We start from the raw sequence: 23,289 nt of genomic DNA on the forward strand, positions 1-23,289 counted from the left end.
TAGTTTAGGATTTTATTGTAAATTATTGAATGAGAATTCGTACTAATGGGCATAAATAATGTACATATATTATAACACGTGAATTAAGAAGGCGCATTCCTTACGCAATTCAACAGTTTCTAGCCACGTTGTATTACAATTGCAAATGGACCGCTACGCTTTTCTGACGTGGAACGGATGTACCTGAAACTTGCATACCAAGTCGTTATGTTCTGCATCAGTCTTCACAACTAAAACCTTTTTTTTAATTTCTGGTATTCCCTCATTCCAAATTTCCAAGTAATTTCTTCGCGTCTATATAATCCCAAAGCCCCTCCTACCTCAAACCTCCTCCCCTTCTTCTTCTACTTCGTCCTCTTCCTCTCACCACCGCTCTCAGCCATGGAAATTCCGGTGCTCAACATAATTACTGATCTTCCGTCCCGCCTGACCTCGCTGCCGGACCCATCTTTTCTATGGCAGAGTTTGTCGTTTCCCGGAATCCAAAACGTCTCTCAAGCTTACAGTTTATGGACATGGGGAGCTCTAGTCCTCGCAATTCTAGCTTCCTTCGGCACCCTCATCGCTATAATCAACATTTTTGTCATCAGTCTCCGCCGCCTCCGGATATTAGACCCGCAGCCGCTTAATCAGCAGCTCCACGACGGCGAGTATTCCGACGTCAGCGACGACGACGATATCTGCTCTGCTTCTTCAGCGTCCTCCTTATCCGATGAAGATTTGGAACCCGAAATATCGTTCGACGACGAAAGTAATTCGATTGGGAGAGATGAACAATTCCACGTCAAAGGCGCGGGTTATTACGGTGACGACGGAGTGCACAATCGTAATTTTGGACTCCTCCGCCGCCGAAGCTTCGGAGGACATCGATTCTCGTGGTCCGACTTCACGGCGGGCAATAGCGTCGTAAATCTCTGGGACGCATCGTCGCCGGCCACGTTTTTGTCAGTGAACTCATCCCCGTCGGGGCCCGTTTCTCTGGGTGTCTGGGACGCGCGCGTCGGATGCCGGATTCCGGCGATACTCGCGGAGTGGGGCCCGCAGATCGGGAGAATAGTTGGAGTGGCATCTGGTGGCGTGGAGAAAGTCTACGTCAAGGATGGCGTAACCGGCAATTTGACGGTCGGTGACGTGAGGAAAGTGGCGTCGCCGTTAGGGAGTGTAACGGAGGCTGACATGGACGATACGTGGTGGGACGCCGACGCCGTTGTTGTGACGGACGAATCAGCGGTGAGTGGATGTGACTCGGCCGTGATACGGTGTTGTAGCGCGGTTAGGTCTTATCTGCTGTAAATTATTAGTACGAAACAACAGAAATCAAATAATGCCAGGTCATTATTTTGTAAATATCTTTTAATATTATTTACCTGGATTTACCATTTTTTTTACCTTTCAATTTGTTTTTCTTTAGCTTGTAATCAACAGAAAAATGGCAAATTACAAGCTTCATACTAGCTTCCTCTGGTGATGGAATCGAGATCATTTCTGGATCTCGTAGTTTGAAGTCAATGAATAAAAATTCGGACCAATTATTTTAAATTGTATGGCCTCATTAATCTTTTCACTTATCCATTATACAAACTAATGGTACAGATCTCTCTTTTCCTATCTTGAACAGTTTGGATTACTCTATTGTCAGCTTATAATTGTGAGATCCGAAGAGGACTTGAATTCCTGGTGACGAAGGCTTGACAGTTGAGTCGATAATCTTCTTCTTTGCCGCGTGTTTTGGTTGTTAATTGTTAAACAAATATAAAAGATAAATTGTGTATTATACAACTTCAATGTTGAATGTGGCCGGAAAGAATCTCACCAACCAAATAAATTGTGTATGCTTGTGAAAATAAACAGAAAGATGGATGTAATCTACGATGCCATTGTTTGAAAGTACAATTGTTCTTGAGGCATGCCTCATAAAAGTAGAATCATGCTTCGTCGCTGAAAAGTCAAATCACAAATGAACATGTATCTGAATAATTAAAATTGAAAACTATAATTAGACGCTTTTCCTTTTGTGATTGAGTTTCAGCAGCGAAGCATGGTTCATAAAAGTAGGTAGCAAGGCCACTAAAGCAATGGTTTCAACATCATGCTACAATTCACATAACATGTTGTGCTCTCCCTTTAATCAACATCACATTATCTAGCTTTCTGGAGCATGAGAATCCCGAGAGGGGCAACAAATTTACATAGATAGAAAAAGATCCATATCTTTTAGATGTTATGGTTGAGCAATAAACCGTTTGCCTCCAAAAAAAATAAAAAGAAACATAATCGGGACTACTCAATCACCCATATATATACATACATATATATAACTTGGAAGTGTTAGAGTGGCTAGATCAAGCGTCTTATTCTTCACACTTGCTACGAGTTTGTAGAGAAAGAAGCTTCAATGTATCTTATATAGCACTCTTGTATTTTTTTGGGAGACTTTGGATGCGGTCCTTAGTCATGAATATTCTTTGATTGAAACCTTGTTAGTTTTTAATTTTTGATTGAGATCCCTGAAATTAATGTGATAATTTATTTTTATGTACGTTACTATTTTTTTTAAATTAAAAATTAGAAATTTTAGTTGTTTATATAAATGAGATTTTAAATAAAAAACCATAATTTGTGGGATTAAAAATATTAAAATATAATCTACTATTGTGTGTGTGTAAACATGGGTACATTCATCAAAATTAACCAAAAAAATCAAAACATGGGTATATTCTTCAAAATCACAAAAAAAAAAAAAAGATATTAAGCTTAATAACATTAGTAAATTTCTTCGGTTAAACTTGACATAGATACATTTTAAAATCAAAGAAAAAAGAATGTACCCATATAAGTTTAAAAATAGATTAGAAAAAAATTGAATATATTTTATATTAAAAAAATGGTACATTTTACATATAACAATTTTGTATATTTAAGAATGAGTACATTTTAAGATTAAAAAGTTTTACATGAATGGGTACATATAATTAGCATGGGTACATTTAGCAAAATAAAAAGTACAAATAAAAAAAATATGGGTACAAATACAAATAAACTTTAAAAAATATGGGCACAAAAAGAAATTAATATATGGGTACAAATTAAAATTGAAAAGAAAATTGGTACAAATTAAAAAAAATTACATATTAAAAATGGATACAAACTAAAACTAAAAATATATGATAAAAAATTTAGTCGTAAATATAAATATACTAATTGTAACATTTTTAACATTAAATGAATATATTTAGAAATAAAAAATATTTAATTATTGAAATAATTAATGATTTAATAATACCAAGGACCTTGATCAAAAATTAAAAATGAATAGGATTTCAATCAATAGAGTAGTAAAAGGAAGGATGAGAACCTAATTTTTCCTATTTTTTTATATAATCCGCCTTATGGAGAAGAGAAATGCAACCTGAACATCCTACGTTTTTAGAAATTTCCACGTATTTTAGCAGGAAGTTTAATTTTCTAATGATAGATAGGTCCAGATTTCGCATGCTTATCTTATGCTAAAAGAAAGATAAATAAAACAGGTGTCTTACTCTTAGACTTGGTCCATGAATAACACAAAGGTAACTTGCAGGGCACAACTAGTTACGTGACCATTTTTATATTTTCTTCCCACGAAAATGAAAACGCACGTCGTTTCCCAGAATCCCACTGTCCCACATATTATTTTAGTACCAGGATGTACTGTAGGCGTTGTCAAATGGGGCTCCCGACGCTTTGAATCAAAGGAAAACTAATGAAAAGAGTTTGAAAACTTTGAGTTTTAACGATAATGATAAAATAAAGAGTAAAGTGAATAGTACCAGGTTTGACTTTTTAGTGTAAAAATGTGGTTTTTTGTTAAAGTGAACAATATCAAAATAATGAGTAAAGTGAATAGTATTAGGTTGCCAACACAGTGTTGTTTATCCAAACTGAAGATGCGTTGGTGAACAAGGGAAAAATAAAAAATCTCAAGGTGTTTGAGAGGTTTCACGTAGAGCGAGAGTTTGCACAGTGCAGATTTGTGTGTTGATTTGGAGGGGCTTTGAATGATACCCTCCCCTATTTATTTATAATAGCAGTTCCGCATGGTCGATGTAGAGTCCCACTCGAACTATAATTCATTGGTCGAATCCTACTAGGTTTCGGCCAATCCTAGTTCACGTAAGATTTTGAATTCCACCCTATTATCCTCCAGGTTCAACCCTTGATTCTTGGCATATTTTCTTATTCGAAGCATAACTAACCTTTGAGGACTCCTTGTTCTACTAGGACTCGGCCGACCCTTCTATTCATATAAGATTGTGTTCGGATAGGATTCGACCAAACCTCAATAGGCTGGGTTTTTCTTGAAAATATTCTGAGATACCTGATGTCGTGTTGTTGACCCTAAAAACTACCAAGCCTACGTGGCGCGCAGACTGAGTAATCTATAAGCTAACTACGTCCTTCGGTGAATGCTGGGGGTGCCAACTCGTCGGTCAAGCTCGACCGAGGAGTAAGTTTGTTGATGTTGCGTTGGGTGCGCGACTGACTTCTGCGTCTTACGATTACGGCCGAGAAAGGAACACGTCTCGGCCTCTTGGGCTCTCGAACCTGAAGACAAGGTTACTATTCTTACGAAGTTCATGAATCGCCGTCGTCGGATTCGGTCATAGTGATGTTATTCGTCAGAGTAAACTCTCGCCGAATCGACACCAAAGTGTAAGGGGATAAATACTCAAAGCGAATATAAGTCTTAATAATGAACGTGGTTTGGCCGTCTGAATGCCGAGCTCTAAATCCCACTTGGGAGTATCCAATCATAAAATAACTCGGCGTGCAATGCGCTGAGCTCAATAAACTGTAACACCTCACTTCGCCGAGAAGGCTAATGAGATGACCTCAATCAATAAGGATCCGGAACTCCTTCTCGACCGAGACTTAGATAGGTAACCAACCGTCCTCGCCGCAGTGCTGTTGATGCCAACGGAAGATACTGCGAAACCAGCTGATTCTACGATGACAGAGCTATCTATGCCGACTTAAGATATCACCGGTTGCTTTCACAGTGCTGTTGATGCCAACGGAAGATGTGTCAGCGAAAAGAGAAAATAAAAATCTCAAAGTTGTTGAGAGAGTTTGAGCAGGGCATTTGTTTGTTGAATTGGAGGGGGCTTGAATGATGCACAGCCTCCTCTATTTATAGCATTGGATACCTTTAAAGCCGAGTTGCAACCCTACTCGGACTAAGTCTTCTTCTCCTGATCAAACACCAACTCGACCAGTCCTATTTTCACTATAATTGTGAACCTAGTCCTCTATCGAGCTGGATTCGTTTTCGGGTTATTGATCTTGCCGGGACTCTTCATTGCATCAGGATTCGACTCGTCTTGCGGTATGGCATAATCGACCCGGATTTGGAAGTCCACGACCTAACCGGTCTAGAACTAACTAATCTTTGAGAACCGAATCCTGTCGTAAGGCCTTCTGGGCCGAGACTAATTCTATACTCGGCCCAAACTAATATTTTGGGCCCAAACATTGCCCCCTCGCTTCTGAGGTCCTCGGCCTAAATTCTTTGGTCGAGTTTTGACCTTGAAGAAGCGAATCTATCACTCAGAACCCAAGTACTCTATTTCTAAGGCGCATTTATTGAGCACGATTGCACGATCTTGATCCTGCTAACCAAAACACCACGTGGCATCCTTTAACACGGCCAATCTCTAATAATGACGTCTAAGGCGTGCGGCTCCCTGAACTGTCGTGCCATCATGACATTATTGCTGAACATGACCATGCTACCTCAATCTGCGAGCCTTTCGTCATCGTGCAGACGCCAAAACGTCTTTGGCCCTAAATCTCGCCGCCACACGCAATCGTGCGCCCCCAAAACCTGAGACCCTCGGTCTTCTCAACTGCATTTCCTGAATGTCCATAATGATTAGTGATTTCTTCGATCGATTTTACCCTTTATTTTGAATTTCGAACGATTGCCCTTCCTTCCACAATTCTATAAATACCGAAATTCTCTCATTTGTACTTCACGCTTTTAAATTTTCTGAAATTTCTCGCCATCATTCTCCAGTGCATTTCTTCTTTCCGTGTGTTCGTTCTTCAATCTTTAACCCAGAAAGTTCTTTTCTTGTCATCCCTTCAACCATTCACCATGGCCTCCTTTATCTCTAAGCTTTCTAAGGAGTGTGACCAATGTCAGAAAATCATCGATCGGAGTTCAATCAAAACCATCAGATTTGAGAGCGACATGAGCACCCCTCATCAAATCTTGGGTCCTCTCTTTAAGGCGGCGGTGCCATCGACCATCACTGGACTTCTCCAGAAGCACTGCCTATCACCCTTGCTACAAGGGTTCGACTGGTCGAAGTGGGATGTGGCGAGGCCTCAAGGCTTTTTGCCCTCGACCACTACAACCTGGGCCACGTGGGTTGTACGAATGGAAAAGCTCTTCGGCGAGCAATGGAAAGCCCTAGGCATCTACGACGCCATTCACCTTTCGTCCATGGAGGTCATTCTGGACAAGGAGCTCCTCCTAGTGGCTTTATGCTTCTGGTGTTCGGCCACTAACACCATGGTCCTCCCTCTCGGCCCTATTGGCTCCACCATCATCGACCTTACTGCCATCTTGGGGACTTCCCCGACTGGAATCCCAGTCGACTTTGCCCTCCCTGGGTACCCGTCGAACCTTAATTTGAAGGCGTTATTCGACAAACGGGCCCTTGAGACGCTAAGCAGTGAAGGCCAAACACCATCGAAGGAAGAGGTCCACAAGCTTCACAAGAACTTCTTCAACTACAACACCCTCTACCTTCATTTTGCCGGCCGAGGAGAAGAGGCTCTGCGAGAAGGAGAACACAAGGCGTTCCTCTTCTATTGGTACAACAAATTTATTTGTTGTACCAAATCTAACAAGTGTTTGGTCGAGAATATGCCAGTGGCCGAAGCCCCAGCTAGCGGTCATACTCTGGCACTCAGCCCGGCCATTCTCGCCCACCTCCTACGCTGCTTGGCCGAGACGACCCTGGATAAGGTCAATCCGCAGCAGAATGGTCCCCTCTGGGTCTTCCAACTCTGGCTGCAGGTCTACTTTGTTCATCTTCGGCCGACGATTGCTGACTTCTCGCCTACTGAAGCGTTCGGCCCTCAACTAGATTTTCGGCCAATCCCCCCTCACCAAGCCGAATAAGTGTTCAGGTACTTCTTTGCTTTCGACGACCTTTCTAATGACGAGTTCTTGATCTGTCGTCGTTGAGAATACCCTTCGTCGATCAGACTTCCTACAACAACATGGGGTGCGGACGAAGATGTTAAACTTCGTCAATCCTGGGGGTCTTTCGTACTTGCTTGTGACCTACCTCTCGGCTGTGAGGGTCGCCGAGCGAGTTGGGAAGTGTATCATCCTAACTTCCTTGCTCAGCAGCTTGGCTATCTCCAAGGTTGTCCAGTCCCTCTTCTTTCCTCAAGGTCGGTCCTAAGCCGTGGACGTGAACCTGGCTCTTCAAAGAAGGAATGTACCGACGCCAAAAGGGAGTTCTAGAAGCGGTGCCAGAAATTTCGCCTTCGACCGGCCACTCCAGAAACTCTTTGTACTGACACATTCGGTGACTGGTGGGAATAGTATACCGAGCAGTTTTTTGGTGTTCCGGTCGAAACTGTTTTGAATAACCTCTTCGGTGGTCGACCTAAGAAGGCTTTTGCCCCCCAAGCCCAAGGTAACGGTTTACTTTGCCCTTTTCCTTCAACCTTGAACTACTGATCTGCTTTGCTGATTTGCTTTTACTTTCTCAGGTAGCCGATCGTTGAAAAAAGTGGTGGTGGTTGCTGCGGCTGCAGTCGAGAGAAAATCGATCGTCTTTAAGAAAGCAAAGACTGTTGCGCAGGCCTTGTTGAGCAAATGGCCTCGTCGAAAAGTCGAGCTGACCACCGAACCTTTTCGACCCGCCAAACGGATCAAGAAGCTAGCAAAGAAAGGAGAACGGGAGATTCACGTCATCTCTAGTCAAACAATGGGAGCGACGACTCCCAGCGTTTCCCCTTCTCCCCCCATCGCCCAAGCCTTGGTCGAGAAACGGTCAATTCCGACCGAAGAAACAGTCCAAGTACGGCCTGTTTCTAAGGTTGGTAAACCAGTTGGTGTTCCACCGGTCGAGGCTGCACCTGTTCTGGAAAGGGCAGTCCCTACGACCAAGAGAACTTTCCCTGCGAATCTAAAACCCTCGGTCTTCGTTCTGGAAGAGAGTGAGGGGAGCGACGAAGTTCCACTGGCGAATCGCCCTTGTTCCCGCCGTCAACCTCCTCATATGTTTGAGGTGGTTGCCCAAGTCGGCCCTCCTATGGCCGACCGTGGCAAACGACCAGCCGAAGAGCCAGCAGCGGCGACAAAAACGCCCGCTCCTCCACAGGACCAGGACCTCAATTCTGCGTCCAAAGCGGTTGTCCCGGTCGGCTCTTCTACAACTGACCATGGCAAACGACCTGCTGGAAAGCCAGAGGCGACGGTGGAAACGCCCGTTTATCCTCAGGACCAGGACCTCGATATTCCTCCGTAGGAAACCACTTCGGCCTTCGTAAGTACCCTCTACCGCATTCCCTTGATTATTTTTCTGTTATAGAACTCTAAACCAGGAAAGTACTAACTGTCAGGTGCCTGTACACTCTTTTCATCGAAAATTTTATGCACCGAAGGGTGTTATCTATGTCTCTTGGCCGCCTCAGTGGCCATCGAACGTAGATAACCTTCATCGGCCGCGTGAGCTGAAAAGCAATCTAAGATATTAGGCTCGACCATTAAGTTCTTTAGGTTCGAGTAACGATCCTGAAGACATGGCCGAAGTCTCCTCTCGACAGGTTTAGAAAACAAAACCTTCTTGTTATCTTTTTATGATTTCCTTGAGCTTAACCTAATTTTGTGTGCAGGCTTCATGGGAAGTCGAATTTAAAGCCCTCTTGTCTAGCACTACTGGAGGGGCTGGTCCTTCGGCCACCACAACTGAAGCTGCTGATTCAACTGCTCTAGCTCGGTTGCGAGAGGTCTTGTCTCTTTCGGTGTCGCAAGTACTCGAACGCAAAGGTCTTGATTTGCTCGGTGCTTGTCTAAACGACCTTAGAGCCGATGGTCAACTGAGCGGTGAGGCTATCGTTCAAGCGTCGTCTACCTTGGAGCGGGTTCGAGATAACTTTAGTATTTTCGAGAACGCTCTGAAGGCCGAAAAAGACTTGCAAGCTGCCATAGCTGTCCAAGATACTATCCGTCCAAAGATTGATGCTTTGAAGGTAAAAGGAGAGGCCTTGGCCGACCTCGACCGTCAAATGGTCGAATTGGCCAAACAAAGGTCGGCCATTGCTTCCGAGCTTGCTAAGGACTTCGAGTCGGGCGGTAAAGCTTGTTTAACCGAGTATGCGGCGAGCATAAAACGAGTCGAGCAGTTAAAAATGGAGAAGAAGAACCGGTAGGCCGAGGTCATAATGGGCGAGGTGGGGTGGTTGGAGCTGAAGGCCCTTCTCGGCACTCTTCGTCCTTCTTCGTCTTGAATGTATTTAAACGTAAACTGATCGACTTATTCAATTTGTATATACTCTTCTCGATCTTAATGAACTGATTTTCTATTCCCGCATTTCCCATGTGACCGGATAATATTCCTTCAAAAACTTCCCATTGATTGGTAGTTTGTGAACTAAACCGGTCCGGTCTCTAAGATGATATGCCCCTTTGCCGTATATTTTATTTACAACATACGGCCCTTCCTAATTTGGCGACCACTTGCTGAACCTAGGGTCTTTTAGTCATAACCGCAACACCGTTTGCCAAACCAATTCTCCCTCGCCAAATGTTTTCTGTCGTACCTTTTGGTTATAAGCTCGCTCGGCAATCTGTTTTTGTGCCACCAGCAAGTTATAAGCATCAAGTCGCGCTTCCTCTAAATCTTCTAACTCCTGTCTCATGGACTGATTATATTCGGCGCTGAACAAACTACTTTGTTCAATTAGTCGCAACGAATTTATGCTTAACTCGACTGGTAACATTGCATCATGTCCGTAGGTTAGTGCATACGGGATTGTTCCGGTCGTCGATCGGGGTGATGTTCGATATGCCCACAAAGCCTCATTCAACTTTAAATGCCACATGCCGGGCCTTTTCTTTATTATTTTCTCGAGAATGCCGATCAACACTTTATTACTTACCTCGGCCTGCCCATTCGCTTATGGATAATACGGTGTAGACTGTTCAAGTCGAATTTTCAAACTTGTCGTATATTCTCTAAACCTCTCGGCTGTAAAGATTGTGCCATTATCAGTTATAATCGTTTCTGGTACACCGAATCTGGTCACAATGTGTTCTTCCACAAAGTCGCAAACTTCTTTAGATGTCAGCTCGGCATATGATTTAGCTTCGACCCACTTAGTGAAGTAATCGGTTGCTACCAGTATCCATGCATGCTTGGCAGCCCTAGAAGATGGTGTGATTGTACCGATTACGTCCATGGCCCATCCTCTAAATGGCCATGGTTTAGTGACCGAATGTAATGACTCGGCTGGGACCCGCTGTATAGGACCATGAATCTGACATTGTATGCACCCTCGTGCGAACTCGATACAATCCTTCAATATTCGTGGTAAAAAATAACCGTGTCGTCGAAGCAACCACTGTATTTTACGTCCGGACTGATGAGCTCCGCAAACCCCTTCATGGACTTCTGTGATTGCTTGAGCACTCTCTTGGGGGCCCAGGCATAGCAGTAATAGACCATCCTTACCCTTTCGGTATAACTCGTTTTGATACGTGACATAGTTTGTGGCATGAACTCTTGTCTTGTGACTATGTTTGCCATTATGGTTGTCAATATATTACATAATGGGCTTTCTCCAATCATCTGGTATTGCCTCGACGGTGCAAACCTCTATAGGGTCTTGTCGGTCTAGCAACGAAGGTAAGGACATGACTCTGGTGCGTATCACGTTGTCGCGTTGGAGGACTTGCTGGTTAACCAAGGCCTGGTATAGCTGTCGTAACACCGATATTTCTCGGCCCAACTTGCCCCCCAGAAGTTATGCACCGGAGGTGATTTGAGCAAATTCGTCCGCATCGGTATTATGGATCTGGGAAATATGCTCAAATGTAATACCGTCGAAGGATTCAGCCAAATAGCTGGCGACCATGTGGTAGAGTGCCAGAGTACAACTCATGCAGCGGAAAGACCCATTAAGTTGGTTAATCACAAGTTCGAAGTCGCCGAATATTAGGGCACGGGTGGCCCGCAAGTCGCGAAGGATGCCAAGGCCGATGATAAGGGCTTCGTATTCAGCCTGATTATTTGTGCAATCAAAATCCAGCTTGAGCGAAAAATACCAACGATCGTGGTTAGGGGATTGAATGACGATTCCAACGTTGGCCGATGATGAAGTACTTGAGCCGTCAAAGTACATCGTTCAGTAGTTAGCGCGTGTTTCGACCATGCCGATTTCGACGTTGGTGTCCCCAAAACCATAGGGGGAAAGGTGTTGAGCGAGGAAGTTAGCCAATGTCTGGCCTTTGATAGCTTTATGGGGTACGTATTGCAAGCTAAACTCGGACAACGCCATTGTCCATTTCCCAATTCGACCTTTTACGATTGGTCGGGTGAGCATGTACCGGATGACATCGGTCTGGGCAATGACTTGTGTGACCGATGGGAGCATGTAATGCCGAAGCTTGGAGGCGGTAAAGAAAATGACGAGACAGAGCTTCTCAACGGGGGAATAATTGATCTCCGGTTGATTAAGATTTCGACTGAGGTAAAAAATAGACTGCTTTCGTCCGACATCGTTGTCTTGGACGAGGAGGCAGCCGATGGACTCCTCGGCCGCCGAGATATATAACTTGAGAGGCTTACCGCGCTGGGGTGGAACGAGGACAGGTGGTGTTGTAAGGGAGACTTTGATTTGCGTAAACGCCGCCTGATGCTCGTCTTTCCATTCAAATTTATCTGAGTCCTTAAGTTTCAAAAACTTAGAGAACGCTTTCATTTTACCCGCCGAGTTAACTATAAATCGACGAAGAAAATTTATCTTACCGAGTAAAGACTGCAGTTGTTTCTTCGTCGTCAGGGTGGAGCATTGATGATTGCGCGTGCTTTATTTTCATCTACCTCAATCCCACGGTGATGCACAAGGAAACCGAGAAAATTACCAGCCGACACACCGAAGGCACATTTGGTAGGATTCATTTTGAGGTTGTGTTGACGCATTCGGATGAAAGCCTGTCGGAGATCGTCCTGATGTGTCTGCCAGCATTTAGATTTAATGACAACATCATCGATGTAGACTTCGACGATGGTTCCAATTAAATCGTGAAATATGGTGGTCATTGCCCGTTGGTAAGTGGCGCCGGCGTTCTTAAGGCCGAATGGCATGACAACCCATTCGTAGGTGCCGAGTGCCCCCGGGCAGCGAAAAGCAGTCTTGTGCACATCGGCTTCGGCAATGAAAATTTGGTTGTACCCAGCATGTCCATCCATAAAGGATAAGATCGCAGGATTTGCCGAGCATCGATTAACAAATCCGAAATCGGCATTGTATACTCATCTTTGGGAGTTGCCAAATTCAGATTTCTGAAGTCGATGCAAATGTGCAATGCACCACTTTTCTTTAAAACAGGAACGATATTGGCCAACCATTCAACGTATCAAGCTGTCCTAATGAACCCTGCTTTCAAAAGCCAAACTAGTTCATCCTTGATACCGAGTTGCACTTCGGTCGAGAATCGACGAAGTGGTCGACGGAACGGTTTACATCCAGGTTTAATACGTAACTCATGCTCGACGAGAGTGCGATCTAAGCCAGGCATTTCATGGTAGCTCCAAGCAAAACAATCTTTGAATTCCTCAAGTAGGGCATGAAGTTCGGCTTTCATATGTTGAGGAAGTAAAGCACTAACAAATAAAGGTCGTGGGTCATCGGCCGTCCCAACATTAATTTCCTCCAAGGGATCTTTGACTTGGGGCCGATTGTCTTCGACCTCGGCCGGGGCGGCTTGAATTTTGTCAAGAGATAAGACATGACCATTATCTCCTTCAGTGAGGAACTCGACGAGGTTAACGCCTGAATTTGGTTGTTTAGATATAGTATACCAATGAGCCAGCAGTCGTTCCAAAGTAGATGAAACCACGGCCTGACGTTTTTCCCGATCGGTGTCAAACATTGGGATCGGGGATGAAGTTAGCTAAACCGAGTCTCGTCGAATCCTGGTGGACAGTTTCGGCGCCAACCTCGATAACTTTTTTAACAAAAATCTGAGTCGACCGTCCTTCATCATTGAAACCCTGTAGGGTGATATAGCCGACGTGATCATCATAATACCGTGCTTGGATCATGTTAGCCTCGAAGGGTTGATTATTGGCCGGGTGAACAATGACAGATTTACCGTCCCAAAAGACGAGCATTTGATATAATGATGAAGGAATATAGCTGGCTTGATGAATCCAGTCTCGACCGAGCAATGCATTATACTCGGTCTTGGAGTCGACAATGAAAAAAGCGGTCATGTGATTACGGCCGGCAATACTTACTGCTAACGGAAGTACCTCTTTGGTTTGGGATTTGTCTTCGACGAAACTGCTCATCGTGATCTAGACGGAATAAGTTTGTCATTGGAGTGACGTAAGGCCTTCATGATGTTTACAGGCATGATATTGACGGTGGCTCCACAGTCGATAAAAACTTTAGAGACTGGATACCCTTCGATATAGGCCGTTACATACAATGGCTTCAAATGATGAAGTTTGGCCGATGATGAACGAGGAAACAATTCAGCCGAAGTTGCTTTCAGACTATCATCTTTTGCTGTTGACTCGACTTCAGCAATAGTTACAAAATCAATATGACTAGCTTCCTCGGCAACTACATCACCATCGAGGAAATTCGGTTGAGCTGTGCTTGACTGAAAATCAGCGGGCAAAACATGGACCATACTGCCATGTTATCCAGGACTGACGGGCCCATCGGGTTATGATCCTCTTCGCTAGCCTCGTCTCTTTCCTGGTTGGCGACTGCGACATCCGCTTCCGTCAGAGTTGGACAAAGAGACTCTTCTGCTCCTTCTTCAATGGTTTAGTCCCGCGGTGTCTCTTCGGCAGCCTGTTGGTTCTGCATAAGTGCCTCAGGTGAGTCCGAGATCAAAAGTGCGCTTAGTGCCAGGATCCGAACTTGCTCCTGGTACTGTATACGGGCATCCCTGGTGTCAAGATAGGCATCCAGCCGTGCGACACATGCTATTTCATCGGCCGTAAGGCCGAAGAGAGAAACAACCGAAAATACTTCGAAGTGATATCGTAAACACTAAAGGTTCTCCATTGAAAAAGGAAGGTCGGCTGCATCGATATCGGTGTATGGGTCGACTTCAAAACCAATGACACGAGCTTCTCGTATGTGCTGGAACCTAGCTTTCAATCCTGGGTCTGAGGTGTTCTGAATGATTCGTTCGACATCCGGGCAAGTTAGGACAAGATCGATTATGTCTTGACATGCTTTCGGCAAGCCATACAAATCGTTGGTCGAATGTTTCTTATGAAACTCTCGCATATATTCCAAGGCCTCCCCGAGGACTGGTGGATGTAAATTCCGTCGAATTTTGATCAAAGGTTCTCATGTGGCTGGCGGGGTTAATTTACTTTCAACTTCTTGCCTGAAATGCTCGAGGTGTGCCTTCATCTCCCCGGGCCGAAGAAGAAGTTTGATCCGTTTATCAGCCTCTTCGAACGTGGTTTCGATATCTTGATTGACCAGCCGTTTCCCTTGAACCAATTCTGTCATAATCGTTGGAGGTGGTCGTTCATCGTCGTTGGCAATTGTGTCCTTCGGCCGCCATTTAGGGACTGAAGTTTCTTGGGCTGCCCGTCGGCGGGCCATGCAATCTATTGTTTGTTACCGACATTTCTGGGATTTGGACAGTGCGGTGTAGACGCCTTTTGAAGAGTGATATGTATACCAACGTTGGTCTCTAGGTTCGGAAGGTTTGAAAGTTTTTTGGCTCCGCAATGATTCCGAGCTACTAGAGTTACGTATATAGTAATCCTCGTCATAAAACAGAGAATCAAAATCGAGGCGTCGTCTGACTGAAGGTGTCGCTTCCATCCTCACTTTAGGACCGAGCCTATAAAAAACCCATTGATGTTGGCCTGCGTTAGTCACCTTTTGCTGGGTTGCGGCTGTAGGTTGTTCCATTATAGGCGGAGAAGACTTTTCCTTTGGCTCGATGTTGACCTTTGCTTTACATTTACTGCATAAAACCGCCGTCCCACTGTCTTCATCAGTGCTGTAATCTGTCATAGGCTTGACAATAGCGGGTTCCATTAAAGCTGTAGGTGGTTTGTTTGAACAAAAATCAGCCATGAAACGTGGCTGAGAGTTCTGATTCTGAAAGCGTTGCATCGTAACAGCTTCGGCCTTCCCTTTTCCTTTGTCTTTAGGTAGGCACGCATCTACCACATTTACTGTTGCCGTGGGGAATGGGTCAGTATCAACGCTCATCTTCTTATCTGGAAATCTCAGTTTGCCATTATCAATCCAGCTTTGGACGTTGTCTCGAAACACGACGCAATTATTTGTCGTATGTTTGCTTGAATTATGGTATTTGCAATATATCTTTCCTTTAAGCTCTTCGGCCTTGGGAATGTTATGTCCAGGCCGAAGTTTAATGATCTTTGGTGATAACAATTGATCAAAAATTGCATCGGCCTTTGTAATATCAAAAGTATAGACCTTTGATGTTTTCATTGTTTCTTCATGGGTCGAGCGGGTTTTGGCTTCCTTAGAGTCAATTTGAGTCAGTGCCTTGCAAACGTATGGCTTGTCTATGATTATATCGGCTGCATCCACGCTAACACATTCACCTTGGCCGATGCATAACTGACAATGGGATTTTTGTAAATCGTCCATTTGGACGGAGCTTTCGAGATCTTCTCTTCACGGAGCAAATAATCATATTGCTCAACATGCTGGGCTAGTTCATACATATCCCAAAAATTTGCCCCCAAGAATTTCTTTTTGTATTCTACGTCAAGACCATTTAGAGCAAGTCTGACGAACTCGACTTCAGGGAGAGGTACTCGGCACCAATTCCTGGCTGATTTAAATCTGGTAAGATAATCCATTGGTGATTCGTCGGATGCTTAAGCCATCCTTGCTAACGAGGATACTGACACTTCCATTCCTGGCCGATAAAACTGCTCATGAAATTTCTCGACCAACTCTTCCCAACTCTGGACAGAATTCGGTGTAAGGTTGATATACCAAGCAAATGCTGAACCCGTCAGCGAAAAATTGAACAGTCGCAGTTTGTGAAAGTCGCTATTGACATCTCCGCATTGCGCGGTGAAACGAGCCACATGTTCCAACGAGGATAAGGATGATTCTCCGGGGAAAATGCTAAAATCCAGGATTTTGAAACCTCTAGGGTATTCAAACTGTTCCACATAAGCCGGATACGGATGTATAAATTTAAGGAACTTCGGCCCTTTCTTTATGGCCGAATCGATCATCCGTTGGACCTCAGTCATATCGACGAGTGTTGCTTCCACTCTCTGGTCGGATTCGTCTGACCTACTGTTCGATCCTCCTCATCTCTCCAAGTTAATTGGTTTGAGCCGAGCAGGGATTGACTTGGCCGGTGCACTTGGTAATAGATTATTTCTCGGTGGCAAATGCTGGGCAAGATCGAAAGTCATACCGTCGCTGACCTTACTAACCGGTATTTCGAGTAATCTGGTTTGTGCATCACTGGTATTGCGTATCACGTCATGAAGTTTATCGATTCCTCGACTAAATGTCTGTTCAACCGTCCGAGATTGCTCGTCAAGCCATTTTCGAAGAAACGACCTTGTTGGTGGATCAAATCATTCGCCACCATCCTCGTCACAATCCTCTATTATCCCTTCATTGAGAACGCAGGTGTTCCTGTCGGGGATTTCAAGACTGCGAAACTGACTGCCGAGATTAACTTCCTTTTCTCAGCGAGTCGCGCTCGTGGACTCAGGTGTTACGGCACTGATGGGATTTTGCGCCTGTGGCACACTGTGTCCTATATTTTGAATTGGTACATCGGCTGTTGATTTTCCCATAGCTGTTTTCTTTTTTACCGATCGTGTTTCAATTGGCATGAACTTCGTAGTTTAGCACTGGGTCCCACCGGGCGTGCCAAAATGTTGACCCTAAAAACTACCAAGCCTACGTGGCGCGCAGACTGAGTAATCTATAAGCTAACTACGTCCTTCGGTGAATGCTGGACGTGCCAACTCGTCGGTCAAGCTCGGCCGAGGAGTAAGTTTGTTGATGTTGCGTTGGGTGCGCGGTTGACTTCTGCGTCTTGCGATTACGGCCGAGAAAGGAACACATCTCGGCCTCTTGGGCTCTCGAACCTGAAGATAAGGTTACTATTCTTACGAAGTTCACGAATCACCGTCGTCGGATTCGGTCATAGCGATGTTATTCGTCAGAGTAAACTCTTGCCGAATCAACACCAAAGTGTAAGGGGATAAATACTCAAAGCGAATATAAGTCTTAATAATGAACGTGGTTCGGCCGTCTGAATGCCGAACTCTAAATCCTACTTGGGAGTATCCAATCATAAAATAACTCGGCGTGCAATGCACCGAGCTCAATAAACTGTAACACCTCACTTCGCCGAGAATGCTAATGAGATGACCTCAATCAATAAGGATCCGGAACTCCTTCTCGACCGAGACTTAGATAGGTAACCAACCGTCATCGCCGCAGTGTTGTTGATGCAAACGGAATATACTGCGAAACCAGCTGATTCTATGATGACAGAGTTATCTATGCCGACTTAAGATATCACCGGTTACTTTCACAGTGATGTTGATGCAAACGGAAGATGTGTCAGCGAAAAGAGAAAATAAAAATCTCAAAGTTGTTGAGAGAGTTTGCGCAGGGCAGTTGTGTGTTAAATTGGAGAGGGCTTGAATGATGCATAGCCTCCTCTATTTATAGTATTGGATACCTTTAAAGCCGAGTTACAACCCTACTCGGACTAGGTCTTCTTCTCCTGATCAAACACCAACTCGACCAGTCCTATTTTCACTATAATTGTGAACCTAGTCCTTTATTGAGCCGGATTCGTTTCCGGGTTATTGATCTTGCCGGGACTCCTCATTGCATCAGGATTCGACTCGTCTTGCGGTATGGCATAATCGACCCGGATTTGGAAGCCCACGACCTAACCGGTCCAGAACTAACTGATCCCTGAGAACCGAATCATGTCGTAAGGCCTTCTGGGCCGAGAATAATTCTATACTCGGCCCAAACTAATATTTTGGGCCCAAACACATGTATACGGGCCGGGCCCATAAGGCCATCTCCAACCGATGGCTGGCCAGAGGGCTCGTTTTAGCCCTCTGGCCCTCCAAGATTCTCCAAGATATTAATATTTTAATGAACAGTACAAGGCCATATTTGCCTCCGTCTCCAACCGAGGGCCAGAGGGCCAGATGGCTCGTTTTAGCCCTGTCAAAAAAAACCGTCTCCAACCGAGGGCCAAAGGGCCATAGGGCCAAACGTAATTTATTATTTAAAAACTACAACTTAATTTTATTTAAAAATCATGTTGGTTAGTGTTGTATAATTTTTATGTCGGTTAATGTTATTTAATGTTGTTTCATGTTACTTAATTTAATTTAATGTTGTATAATGGCTTAGGAAGTTATAGGAAAAAATTAGAATTTAAAAAAAATATGAAACAAATTTTGTGAAATAGAAGTTATAGGAAAAAATGGAATTTAAAAAAAATATGAAACAAATTTTGTAAAATAGAAGTTATATGAAAAAAATATGAACCAAATTTTGTAAAATATAAGTTATAGGAAAAAAATAGAATTAAAAAAAAATTGAAACAAATTTTGTAAAATAGAAGTTATAGGAAGTTATAGAAAAAAAAAGAAAAAAAAAAGGTTTAAATTCATAAAAAAAAAAAAAAGGATTTACAACGGCTAGTGGCGCTAGCCGTTGGAAGTTTGAATTCAAAATGTTATTTCTGTTGGTTGTAACCGACAGAAATAATATATATTATATTATTTCTGTCGGTTATAACCGACAGAAATAAGAAACATTAAAAAAAAAAATAGCCAGCCAGCCAGTCGGCCCTCCAGCCCTCCAGCCCTCTCCGATCCCGTGGGGCCCTCCCAGATTCCCGAGCCCTCTGGCCTAGCCCTCGGTTGGAGACGGTTTTAGGGCTATTTTCGGCCCTCTGGCCCTCTGGACCCTTCGGTTGGAGATGGCCTAATCACCTCACCCGAAAATGTCATTTTGGGTCCAAACAGGATCTTAACTAAAACAAGATTCAATTAGCTACTAGCCTAGCTACATGTGGCATCGTCAAACCAGTATTCATGTTTTTCCAGACTACTCGTGTGGATGTGGTTGGTGGTCAAGTCAAGACTTGAGGCGTACAGGAAGTTGCACAGAGGGCTTCTTGTTTCTAATGCAGTAGTTGAGCAGAATTATAGAATATGTCAATGTACATGCGTCATAGAGTTTGATAATGCTAAGTACCCAAAACCTTAAGAAATTTCAGAAGGCTCAATATATTTAGTTTCCAGCTGCCAATGGTAACTCAATATATCCCCTAACCCAATCGAGGTTAAATGTAGAGATTTAAAATCCCAGAAATCCATACTTACATTTAAGTTAAGGAGTAAAAACTAATTAACAAAACAAGAACCATGAATGAATTAATGAATGAATTAAGCTATGAACAAGCAATGGACTTTTTCTATCAACATACAAAAAAACTGAATAAAAGAAACAGATAAAGAAACAATTAACCAATAAATTAACAGTGGTAGCAAATAACCAACTAGCTCGATTGGATAATCCTCTAGTTCTGCTTATTAGTTGTTCATCATGTAGTCAATATTCTGGGAGTCCCTTGATGAACTTGAACATTGATGGAGATATCGAACCGCCGAAGTTTGGAGACGCATGCGACGAGGAATCGGAGAATCTGTAAAGCGGCCTTGGCGGGCAGAAGAAATCCGCTGAATTATTTGCGGTCGGCGTAAACAATGGAATATCTGCAAAATACGGGCTAGGGTTGCTGAACATGGCATTGGGAGAATATCCGGAAGATGATGAGCTCCCCACTTGATGTTGAACATTATTAATCATACTATTATTATCGTAATTCCCACCACCACAATTAATCTCATCCGTCAGATCCGAACACGACTCGTTTCCATCACGGCTGCGGCTAATAGCAGATTTAGTAATGTCTGTATTGTCGATATGGTCGTCTTGACACGATGAAACTTTCACGTTTGCATGATCTTCATGAGTAGTGTCAGTGTCTTGTCTTTGGTCGTTGACCTCGTCGTGAGTATTATCAGAGCGCGAGAGGCCCGTGAGCTTTTGTACCAAAGCCATGAAATCGCGCGCCTGCGCGTGGATGATTTTCGGAGATTGGGTGTAGATGATCACCGGCTGCCGCTGCTGCTGGTGTTGCTCCTCCGTCTTGTTGGCGGCGGCCATGCGGGGATAGTTATTGGGAGGTTTGTGGATGAGATGGGAGCTTCGGTTGATCTTCAACGGGGAGGGACGGCTTCCGTTGATCATCATCTGGTCCCTCCTAATTGATGAATGTTGTACTTGACGATTATCATCCAGCTGGAACTTTGCAGGGTTCATGCTCAATGATCTGTTACCTAATTAAGCTAACTAACTGATCTTAGGTAGCTCCAAAATGAAAGGATCAGTTAATCAAGTAACTAATTAAGATGTCGAACTAGCAAATAGAGAGAGAGAGAGAGAGAGAGAGAGAGAGAGGATGACATTAATTTGATTAGAGGGAGAGAGATGTGTGATATATAGAAGGAGAGTATGAAAGAAAGAATGGAAGCCAAGCCAACATTTCTGACCGTTGACATTTATCATAGTTATATACAAAATAAAGAATAATACTATTAACTGGGAAGAATATTGGCAAACTGCTATCCCATTCGTCCGTTGCCTTTTGCCTTATGTTTGAGGTTTGGTTGTCCTCTTGGGCGCCTTTGTCGGCTGCCAGTGCCACACGCAACGCCGGTGCCGCTCGGTCAAACAAAACTATTTTTTTTTCTTTTCTTTTTTTCTATTTTATTAATTGTGGCTCTTCTGCATGCCTAGCTCCTTGGTGGTCACACACACACACACATATATATATAATTTGAGAAATTGTAATATATTAAGAGTCTGATGCTAATTAGATAGTAAGTATAACATACTTGAACGTTATAAACATAATGCTCGATCACCTAGATTAGGCTAAGCGGTCACCTCAAATATTTTTTGTTAGATTAAATTAGTTTTAAATATTGTATCGTAAAAAATAAAACAAAAAGCATGTTATTAGCACTGTTTTGTTTATTTATTTATTTTTTGAAACAGCACTGTTTTATTAGCACCTTGAAGTTCAGTTATACAGCCTGCGCGGCTCTTGACACTTGTGTTGAGCTCCCACCTTATTTCCTCAACAGAGTTGGGCGTGAATATTGGGAAGTTCCCTTTTTTGAGTTCAGTGAATGGAAGGCAATTTAACTATTTAAGACTTGAGATTTACCAGTATATAAGCAAAATTACAAATTTATTGTTTTTTATTTATTTTCTGTGTGTACATCATATGCATATGGTGTTCACTGCTTGATCTTTAATTGCAGATAATTAAGTGAAATTTTAATCAGTTTGACGGTGAGGAATGGCGATTAGTTGGGGCCAATGGGCAAATCCCCTCTGTCAGCCTCAAACTATGGTCAAATTTTCTAATAAAATATCTTGAGACTTTTTAAACTTTTCAAGAACTTGAATTTGGAGCTTTGACTAATTGGATAGTATTTTTATTCAATTTTTTTTTTCTTATAAACTTCAATGTTATATCATCATATTCTCTTGACCTAGATCAGTAAAGTCAAATTCTTGTAGTTTATGTTGTTCACTAACTTATTTTTTGTACTTTGGTCAAAACATACATTTGACAAGTATATTATCATGGTGGCAAAGGCACAATTCAATCCAGCTATATATTATATTTCATGAACTGCTGCGTTTTCAAAGTCAATCAATTGAAAATTTATGCTCATTCGTTCAGCCTGGCTTGCAATTGCAGAAATGATCGAAGGACCTTCAACTCCCCATCCTTCAGTCTCCCTTTTGACGTGCATGCAGTGATCAATCTGGCTAGCCGCACCGTCAAATCACCCCTCTACGGCTCTACCGCTCTACTTAATTTCTGTGTGGTGACATTTTTGGAAAACATCCTTCTTTGTAACGTGCACATTTTTGCTGCTTCTTAAAAATTTGTAAGCGCTTGCGTTAATGGTGTTTTATTATAAATTCATTTTTTATTAAAAATCCATGTGCTAGCCACAATTAAGTACCGAACTTATAAAAATAAGTATCAAAAGCAATTAAAAGTGTTTTTGGCTATAAAAATAAGAGCCCCTTGAGTTTCATATTTTGATTGAAGAAGAATTACACGTCTAATATCGCGTAGTGGTCCAATGCAAAGGGACCAGAGGGTGGAGTGAGCCTCTGGCCTAGTGACTCAACACTAGTTATTTGGAAACTCACACGTTGTCCTTGTAATAACTAAAAAAGATATTATCAAACAACTGCGTACACAGTCAATAACCAGCAACTGAGGAAGACATTGTTCTATTGTCGTCCTTAATCGTCGTGATCGTAATCCATGACGAAATTTGAGGTGATATATATTGGTTCACGTCAAATACAGAAAATTAAGGTGATATATATTTCATCAGGTTTATCTAAGAGATGGTATGATGACTACGGCTTTCTAAGATTTCAGGTGCTGCACAACTTATTAGACTATTCAAATTTGGATAGAATAAAGAGTTACCAGACATTTCTTGTAGTGCACGATTCACAAGAATTTTTTATTTTATTTTCATAACAATAATAAAACTCAAACTTAAAATCCTTTACTCACAGATGAAGATAAATATCATTAAACCATAGTGCTAGAGATTCTTTCACAAAAAGATTAATGATCATTCCACTTACCAGACATTTCTTATTATTTTCTAAATCATCCCACTTACATGACATTTCTTTTTAATTTTTACAAATTTTTGTTTGGTTGTTAATTTATTTTTAAACATTTGTTCCAATTCAAGTCTAATATTCAACAAAGAGTAATGCGTTGACCAAATTTTTAGACCAAATTTGCAAATCATATGACGTGTCATAAAAAAGTTTAATTTAATACCCATTTATTACTTATACATATCAATTAAAGACTCAAAAACATCATTATTTTTTAAATCC

The 23,289-nt window shown here is 42.8% G+C and overlaps 3 protein-coding genes across 3 annotated transcripts; 2 read left to right on the top strand and 1 right to left on the bottom strand.

The window, feature by feature from the left end:
• The first annotated feature begins 244 nt into the window (after window positions 1–244).
• Window positions 245–1,539, top strand: LOC126597362 (uncharacterized). The gene has a single exon (XM_050264149.1). It carries the CDS (start codon window positions 382–384, stop codon window positions 1,291–1,293), a length of 912 nt encoding a protein of 303 aa, XP_050120106.1. The 5' UTR covers window positions 245–381; the 3' UTR covers window positions 1,294–1,539.
• A 4,597-nt stretch (window positions 1,540–6,136) lies between these two features.
• Window positions 6,137–7,171, top strand: LOC126596745 (uncharacterized). Its single transcript, XM_050263415.1, has one exon. The coding sequence runs from the start codon at window positions 6,137–6,139 to the stop codon at window positions 7,169–7,171; it is 1,035 nt and encodes a 344-aa protein (XP_050119372.1).
• A 12,710-nt stretch (window positions 7,172–19,881) lies between these two features.
• On the bottom strand, window positions 19,882–20,655 carry LOC126596747 (VQ motif-containing protein 20-like). The gene has a single exon (XM_050263417.1). It carries the CDS (start codon window positions 20,653–20,655, stop codon window positions 19,882–19,884), a length of 774 nt encoding a protein of 257 aa, XP_050119374.1.
• Between the last annotated feature and the right edge of the window lie 2,634 nt (window positions 20,656–23,289).

Source organism: Malus sylvestris, chromosome 13 (assembly GCF_916048215.2).
Source record: "Malus sylvestris chromosome 13, drMalSylv7.2, whole genome shotgun sequence".
Classification (NCBI taxonomy): Eukaryota; Viridiplantae; Streptophyta; class Magnoliopsida; order Rosales; family Rosaceae; genus Malus; species Malus sylvestris.